General features: G+C 37.1%; 1 protein-coding gene across 10 annotated transcripts in view; it reads right to left on the bottom strand.

The window, feature by feature from the left end:
- Nucleotides 1-7,817: 7,817 nt before the first annotated feature.
- Nucleotides 7,818-9,707, bottom strand: part of LOC135202340 (pantothenate kinase 3-like) — a 64,247-nt gene continuing 62,357 nt past the window's right edge. For all 10 annotated transcript variants that reach the window (XM_064231693.1, XM_064231695.1, XM_064231691.1 and 7 more), the window contains exon 9: nt 7,818-8,694. In XM_064231693.1, coding sequence (XP_064087763.1) covers nt 8,629-8,694 — 66 coding nt within the window. In that variant the 3' untranslated portion in view covers nt 7,818-8,628. The remainder of the gene's footprint in view (nt 8,695-9,707) is intronic.

The raw sequence follows: 9,707 nt of genomic DNA, 5'->3' as shown, positions 1-9,707 counted from the left end.
CCCTGTCCGGGAAGCCCCTCTGGAGTCGAGCGAGAACTGCGTCCCTACGCCTCAGGACCCAGTTCGTCTATTGGGTCAGGAGTTGGGTAGTCAGGAATCCCAGGGACTTGCCCCCTGACAAAACCAATTCCTTGAAGGAGGCCAACTCATTCTCGTCCTGCAGATCGTTATCTCTGGCGAAGGAGGTGACCACTCCCGTCCAGTGGTACAACCATGACACAACGTGAATGGAGGTCGACGCCGTGGACTCCATTACCATGGCTTCCTGCTGGGAGAATGTCACGGGGCCTGTGAACAGCCTATCCCCCGAACTTCCTGGCAAGAGGGCTGTGAGGGGGCCCTCCACTGTCTTAGGAGCTAGGCTCATGCCCTCCGGTGCGTACAACTTCCTCTGCCTGGCTTTGGCCGCTGGAAAAAGTTTCAGGGATCTTGGGGCCCTCAGGGAATTCTTGGGTCCTGCCACCACCTCCTCCACTTGTGCAAGTGCCTCGGCTGAGTAGAGGGCCTGGGGAAGGGATAGGGAAGGTTTGGACTTTACTTTCCCTCAGAAAAGGCAATGTTCCGCCAGAGTCTCATGGCGTCTCGGGGGGGGGGGGGGGTGGGGGGTGGGTTTCATTTTTGCACCCAGATAATCCCAAGGGCCCTACGGAATGTCGTTCCCTCGTCCATGGCCCCTTGGACCTCCAGAGAGTTCTGCAGACTGTTAAGCACTAGGGCATCCTCCTCTAGGTCTTCTCATGCTGTGGCTGGCCCCGCCACCAGATGTGGGGATGGGGGAGGAGTGGGTTGCCAGACCGAACCGGCACCTTTTACTGGAAACTGAGGCACCCCCAAGGGTGAAGGGCCCTCCCCCAACACTGGAGGGGCCGTCATGGGCCACCTCCCTGACGAAGGGGGAGCCCCGGAGGGGGGCGGGCCGCTGAGCGGAGCACTCTGCTCCTCTTGCGTGATGGGAGGAAGCGGAGGTGTTGAGCTGGACGGAGCCCAGTCGGCAGGGGCCACCGGAATCAACACAGGATCCAACGGAGCTGCAGGGGGTCACCCCTGGGAGGGGGGGAGGCTCCCCACTCAGGGGGACCCCGGGGGAGTGGCGTGTTTGGAAGCCAATTGCGGGGACTGGGAGGTTCGCGAGCGATGATAACTACGTTTGGTCGAGTTGTCACAAAATATGTGCAAAACATAGTTTACTCTTTGAATTGCAACTTTGCTAGGTACTGAAAACTCACTAAGTGCCTTGAACTCTTCATATAATTCCATCTAGCTACTTAAAAATTCTTCATCTAATGGATCATTCCAGGAGACATTAGTCCTCCAAGCAGCTTGAATAAGGATTTTACCCCTTACGATTACTGGACAAAGAAATCCTAGTGGATCAAAAACAGTTGAGACCAAACTAAGTAAATTGCATTTTGTGATTACTTCAGGTACAAATATTTTGGCCGACTTCAGACTAAGTATGTCTGAGTTGACATCCCAATTCAATCCAAGAACTGAAGTAGTGGTAAAAACAATATAACCACTTTTATATTCTTCGATTTTATTTTTAAGTTTCTCATTGTTAGTTACCCAAGTCCTGAGTGGCATATTGGCACTCCTCAGTTGCTTGTTAGCCTCAGCATAAAATTCTAACAATTCTATTTCATTAGACATACTACCCTGAAGATTATCAACATAAAAGGATTTGGCAATCAAATTCTTAAAGGGGCTACCTGACCTACTCAAATGATAGTCAAGTGTTGCCACCAACAAAAATGGAGAAGATATGCTACCAAACAGCACACTAGCAAATCTAAAAGTGTCTAAACCTGCTTCTGGGTACTGTGGATCTCGGAACCACAGAAGCCTAACAAAATCTCAATCAACATTCTGCAGGCCTACCCACAAAAAGGCCTTGCTAATATCTGCACTAAATCCAAAATCATAGACTCTAAACTTTAACAAAACATCACCAAACTTCTCTGTCAGGGAGGGTCCCTTGATTAAACAATCATTGAGAGAAGGATTATCCTTTCCATCTTGAGCACTGCAATTATACACTATTCTTAAGGGGGTAGTGTCCGAATCTTTAAGCACCCCATGATGCGGAATATAATGTGTATTAGCACCAGCTACTGCATCAGGAACTTTCTCAATAAATTTCTGTTTTAACTGATCCTGGATGATATTATGGTATGCATCCAAATAACTAGGATCCTTAGATAAATTTTTTCTTAATGTATACACTTGACCTATAGCCACTCTATGGTTGTTGGGCAAAAGAGGGCAATTTTCTTTCCAGGGCAAAAGAGGGCAATTTTCTTTCCAGGGCAAAAGAGGGCAATTTTCTTTCCAGGGCAAAAGAGGGCAATTTTCTTTCCAGGGCAAAAGAGGGCAATTTTCTTTCCAGGGCAAAAGAGGGCAATTTTCTTTCCAGGGCAAAAGAGGGCAGTTTTCTTTCCAGGGCAAAAGAGGGCAGTTTTCTTTCCAGGGCAAAAGAGGGCAGTTTTCTTTCCAGGGCAAAAGAGGGCAATTTTCTTTCCAGGGCAAAAGAGGGCAATTTTCTTTCCAGGGCAAAAAGAGGGCAATTTTCTTTCCAGGGCAAAAGAGGGCAATTTTCTTTCCAGGGAAGACGAACAAAATACTGTCCATTTTGATACTCAACACTATTAACATACCTTTTATAGACACAATCATCTTCTACAGGCAGGGCAGTTGGATTGATGCCTATCGATTCTAATTCCCATTATTTATGAACTTGTTCATTATTCTCTTCAATCAAATTGCTAACATGAAGAAGAGAAATATTAGCAGTTAATCTGGAAACAACAACATTTGTCTTAATGGAAGTTTCCAGGTAATTGGAAATTTATGAGGAAACCTTACCAAATGGAATGTAACCACCAGGTGTCTCAAACAATCTAACATTTTCATACTTGGTAACACCACCAACAAAATCAGCAAAATAATCAGAACCTACCATCAATTCAATCCCAGAGACAGTGTCGGATGAAATTTCATCTGCAGTTTTAATCCCTTTACCCTGCAGCATTTGATAAACCTTATGCATGCCTGGTGCAGAAATACCAACTGATAACTCACCAACAATTACAACTCTCATCTTCTTGATCCTCCTACCCAAAGAAACTAGAGGTGTCACAATATCAAATTGTCCCTCCTTTGGCTGGGACTGAAAACCTTGCAAAACAAGTTGTTGACTTTCAACAGCCTTTAGCTGTAGTGCCGTAGCTAACTTGGAAGTAATAAATGAAATCTGCGATCCAGGATCGAAAAAGCAGCGAACATACTGTGACTTGGAATTATCATTATTAGATACCTTGACCTGAGCCGTAGCTAAAGCAGAAGAATATTTGGACCCAGTACTCTTTATACTTACTTGAAACTACACTCTTAACTTCAATGTTTGTAGTACTGTTAACTTGCTTATCTGACTTTACAGTACCATCTGATTTCACCTCACTTTGTAACTTGCCTCCAAAATTGCTGTAGCAAAAAACTTTATTATGTTTAGTCTTATTGCAGACAAGGTATTAACAGGCTGCAAACACCTGCCATTATGCTTATTTCTTAAACATCTAGAACACCGTCCCTTATCTATCAGCCTACTTCTTCGGGAAGTTGCATCTGCATACTTTGAGCATCGTCTGGCTCTGTGACTATCTGATGAACACAATAAACATTGGTTTTTAGAAGATGTTGCTTCAACTGGATAAGTTCCAATCTGAGTCTTATCTGTAAATACCTGCCGTGTCTGGTTGGAGAATTTCACTTTATCTCTAACTTGAGATTTGCCACTATCCTGTGGAAATTTATCACTATCAGACTGTAATTTGCCACTATGGCATCCTATCAAGAAATTCAAGGTGGTCGGTAAGACCTATGCTGATTTGATCAACTGTAAAGTATTTTCTGAAATTTCTGAAAAATGAACATCTCTGCCTCCGTAGGCAACTTGATCTGTAACAGAACAGCAATAAGCCAATAGCAAGACTGTAAATCAGTAACATAGTGTTGAAGTGTCTTCATAATTCTTTCAAAATCCAGCTTAAACTTCTCCAATTCCTTAGCAGTATTCTTAGGCTTAACCATATTGAACAACTGAAGCACTAATGTTTGTTTTACCTTCTCTGGGTTAGCAAATCTATCTTGCAAAGCTGCAATAGCATCATCATAGTCTTGGTCTGTGACCTGAAATCCTGAGACAACTAACAATGCTTTAACTTTTATACATGACTTAAGGTGTGACATTTTCAATACCCTGTCCATATCCTTACGATCATGAACTAATTTTCGGAAACTGTCCCACCAAGTTTGCCATTCTTCTACCCTTCCATCAAAGCTGTTAATCTTTACTTCAGGTAAACGAACCCTGGCACACTGTTGTGTTGGAACAGGATTGGAAATTCCAGGAACTTCACTCTATAGTAGACAAAAAACATCTAATAATTTATTGGTATCTGTATAATACAAACCTTCATATTGAGCATGATTCTTCTCAAGTGCATCAAACTCATCATCACTCAAAGAATCTCTTTCAGAGATATATTGATCCCATACATTCAAATATTTGTTCCAACGCTTTTGTAACGTTTCCACATTGGATTTTACAGTCATCAAAGTTGGACTAGCTACACCAATAGCTGCTGTAGCACTATGTAGCACTCTAGTAACAGCTCTCTTGAACCCATTAAGCGAGGGATCAGTAATCTTGCAATAGCAAATGCTAGCTGTAAAATAGTCAAATCAGTAGGCAAAACCAAGAGCTAAAACTAAGAGGCTAAACAAGCCAAACCAAAAGGCTAACAAAGCCAACAGCAAAAGACTGACCATACAGTCAAATGGGCTAAAAGCCAAATTCAAAGGCCGTTACAGATAGCCAAAAACTTTGGGCTAGGCTAGGCAAATTCCACAAATAAATGTGCAGCTGACAACAAAGTTCAAATAAGGTTAGGCTCAAACTCACTAGGCCACCCTAAATAAACTGTAATACACAAATACACTAAATTGGAAATAAATGTTAGCATAAATTCCAAATTGGTTAATACCTAATACCCAAATTCTCAAAATTTTGTCTTCCAAATACAACCCAGAAAACAAATAAATATGCCTTACAGTAATAATGTAACAAATTTCTTTGCAATTTGTGTAAATATAATGAGCAGGCTATATATCAAATTATTACGTAGGTCTGAAAATTGGAGACAAAAATACTAGAGTAAAATTGGGGTAACTTCCAAGTTACCGAAAAGTTGTAAAATTGGTCTAACTTCCAAGTTACTGAAAGGTAAACACAAGTTATAACTGAATCCGAATAATAACAAAATTGTAACCTAGCATATATGAATGTAAACAAGGTTGGGCTCTGCCGTAACGATAACCGCCGACTGGTTTATGCAAACGAGAACCAAAAACCGGAAAAGGTTAGGCTATGAAGATCGCGGATCTGGTTTGAAGGACCAGAGAAAAATTATTAGTGGTGAAATTTTATTCTCTGATTGCTCAAAATGGTCCATAGCACATAGTTTTCTTTAAGAAGGCAATAACGGTAGGAATTTTAGGCACTGGAATTATATTAAAAAACAAAAATCAACTTCTGTTTACTTTAAATCACGCTGGTAGTCACCAAACGCAAAGAGACGAGAACTAACCTAGCATTCTTATATAACCCTATACACATTTGGCCAAACATGCAAATTAACTTATATAAGATACTTAGCTAGTTCAATGTCTTCAGGAAGATAAGAACACTTAATTACATAATATAACTATTACAGAATGGCAGTGCTTGCCACTATCAGGACCCACGAACATCCCCTTAAATTGTCATGTGTGCACAGCAACCAGGACAGCAGCACATTACGCCAACATTAAGGCGGGAAAAAAAGTGGAGGGAAACTCGTCTCACTTGCGAAATACGGGAGAAAAAAAATCACTTAATATTAAAAATAACTAGTAATCATTAATTAGTAAATCACAAAACCTAAAGTAAAATTAATGATAAGAAATTAAGACTTTTCTTTAAATGGAAATTAATATTAAATGTGTCATTTTATGACATTTGAGTAACTCAAGAATCTGTGAAATGTGAACTATATCAGTATAAAATAAATTATAGGAAAGACAGTGTTTGGGACCAAAGTCTGCAGAGTAAAAGAGGCCAAAAAAGAGGTGTTAGGAGATAAGTGTTGATGACATACAATATAACAGGTCTACAAAATTGTTTTAGTAACTTGGAAAATATGTCGCTGGTTCGCGCCTGTCGATCGCCAATTCTATTATCGCTTAATAAATTCCCCCTCGGTTAAGTATATGAAAATATTAATTCCGAGGTAGAGCGAATTAGATATGAAAGGACATTTATAGTTCGATATATGTATATGAATCACGGTAATGTGATAGACTTATAAGTCTATTTATCAAAATATGGCAACAATACACCTAATGAAAAAAACATGTCTACTATGCATTAACATGGCATTAAGAGTACTAAAATCTCACCGGAATATATGCAGTGTAGATATTAAAAGTGAACACAATGATGAATGGTAGATTAATTTATTTTGCATATATATATATATAGTATATATAGTATATATATATGCGATATATATATATATATATAATATATATATATATATATATATATATATATATATATATATATATATATATATATATATATATATTATATATATATAATATATATATATATATATATAGATATATATATATATATATATATATATATATATATATATATATATATATAAATATATATATATATATATATATATATATATATATATATATATATATATATATATATATATATATATATATATATATATATACTATGCATCTCTTCTGCTCCTATGTTGTTCACCATGAACTTCATTTTTACTTCTTACTATCAGTCTGTAAACAACTAAAGCTTCATGAGAAATATGCAATAGTAAAGAGGTGAGCATTTAAAACTTATTTTCAACTGCTGCCTGATCCCAAGGCCAGGTCTATGTACATCTGCAGTTGCTTGTATGCTTTTGTAACTTATATTAATGTTCTACGTTTTTGTAACTTATATTAATATTCTAAGTATCTATGTATTAAATGTAATACATAGATACTTAGAATAGATGTAATACATCTTGTAACTTTCTCTGATCTATTCCCTCTAGCAAACATATATAATGGAATAATGGGACCACAACAGTTGTAGCTTTTTCTTCACTTCTCTTATAAAAGACAGTGAAGTAATTTGAGTACATTATCACTATTGTTTTTGTTTGTTTGTTTGTATGGTGTTTTTACGTTGCATGGAACCAGTGGTTATACAGCAACGGGACCAATGGCTTTATGTGACTTCCAAACCACGTCGAGAGTGAACTTCTATCACCAGAAATACACATCTCTGACTCATCACTGGGATGCCCGAGAATTGAACTCGCAGACACCAAGGTGGCAGGCCAAGACCAAACCGATCACGCCACTATCATCACTATTGTCTAAATATTTAGCTAGTGGAAACAACCAATACTATTGTACAAGAGCAGAGCTTAAAAAACGTGGCCCCATTATTTCTACCTTTCCTTGAGGGTCAGAACCTGAAGTTGAGTGAGTGTCTTACGGTTCATTAATATCTACAAACATTGTCATCTTGCATCACATTTTCTGCTACAACTGTGAGAAGAGGTCTCAAAAAAAAAAAAAACAAAAAAAAAAAAAATCATGGGTAAGATTTTCTTTTAATTCTTGTTAGATTAGTAATTTTTGAGAACCACTACACTGATCTTAAGCATTCCAAAGGTTAACCAGAATTTAAATTTTCTTTAAAAATGTTTTATTTTTTCCCTGGGTTTCTTAATTTCATAAGAGAATAGTTTGATTGCATTGTAACCATGCTAGATATGGATATGTATAATAAATAAACTCTTTGTAAAACAAGCAAAATAATGTTTATAAAGTACAGTATTCAGTAACAAATATAATTTGACAACATGTATCCAAGTCCTGGGATTAGGAGTATTTTCTATCATATAATACACTATGGATTTTGGCATCCAAGACAACGATCCATCTGCTCCACGAGAAGGCACGTATTTCCCCACAAACACACACGTTCCCATGCGTTATGACCAGGAATAAGCAAACGGCCACACCGTACCTCAAAGTATTCAAACTGAACCTGAACTTGAATCTTACAAAACACACTGAAAATTCATAGAAAAATATGCTACCGAAAATATTAAAATATACTCAAAAGTCATCTGTGCTATTAATAACTAAAGATACATTACATTAGAAATAAACTACTGTTTGCTGCTCTAAGGATTATTTGTGCTAGAGTTAGGAGTGATTACTGTACTATAAAAACACATTTACACCAAAAATAAGGAGCTCCTACTTCTCTCTTTTTGGTAAATACTTTGTGCTTCATTTGTAAATAACAAAATAAACATTTACACCAAAAACAAATAACTCTCACTTTGATCATTAGAGAAGAATAACAAAACTTCAAGTATAATGTACTTATAATGCACTGTAGAAAATAATAAAACTATCTAAAAAAAACTTTTATAGGTATTCATATACAACTGGACCTATCTTTAATAAATTAACTCCTAAAATTAAATGCTATGAAGATATCGTGTCTCCTGTTCGCATCAACTCCAGCATACATCCAACAGCACCAAAATAGCCCTGTAAAGAAAAGTATGACAGCTGAACTTACAAGTTATTTACAATATGTACATAAACTGTATACATATGGGAAAAGTTTAAAATGCTATTAACTTGCGAAATCTGCAGATCAGAATGCATATTAACCCTCTTACACCGAAGGGGTATAATAAAAATCGTCTCCCGTATGCCGAGGGGGTCTCGGAGTGAGCGCGGAAGCGGAAAAAATATCTAAAAAAAAAAAAAATCACAGCGTGCTTAGTTTTCAAGATTAAGAGTTCATTTTTGACTCCTTTTTTTGTCATTGCCTGAAGTTTAGTATGCAACCATCAGAAATGAAAAAAATATCATTATCATATATAAATAATGCGATATATGATAGCGCAAAAACAAAATTTCATATATAATTGTATTCAAATCGCGCTGTGAGCAAAACGGTTAAAGCTAACGAGTTAATTTTTTTTTGTATTGTACACTAAATTGCAAACATTTTGGTATATAATACATTGTAAAACGATCAAAGCAACACAGAGAAAATATTATCATAAAATGATGCATGAATTCGTAATGCGCGGATGTAAAATTTTTTTTCTCAAAAATTCACCATAAATCTAAATATTGTTCTAGAGACTTCCAATTTGTTTTAAAATGAAGATAAATGATTGAATATTACTATACTGTAAGAGTTTTAGCTTACAATTACAGTTTTCGACCATTTCGGACGAGTTAAAGTTGACCGAATGTCGAATTTTTTTAATATACTTTTTTTATATGCAAATATTTCGAAAATGAGAAAAGCTACAACCTTCAATTAGTTTTGGTTGCATTCTACATGAAATTGCATACATTTTCATATATAAAACTCTATGAAATGCCTAATATGAAATGGAGCAAATATAACGAGAATGCGACGTACACATTTCGGAGCTTTGCGGCAGAGAATCTGTGCGCGAAGGAAGAAAAGTTTTTTTTTTTTTAAATTCACCATAAATCTAAATATTGTGCTAGAGACTTCGAATTTGTTTCAAAATGAA

This window comes from Macrobrachium nipponense, chromosome 30 (assembly GCF_015104395.2).
Source record: "Macrobrachium nipponense isolate FS-2020 chromosome 30, ASM1510439v2, whole genome shotgun sequence".
NCBI lineage: Eukaryota > Metazoa > Arthropoda > Malacostraca > Decapoda > Palaemonidae > Macrobrachium > Macrobrachium nipponense.
The sequence above is the reverse complement of the archived record's forward strand: the minus strand, read 5'-3'. Positions and strand labels throughout refer to the sequence as shown.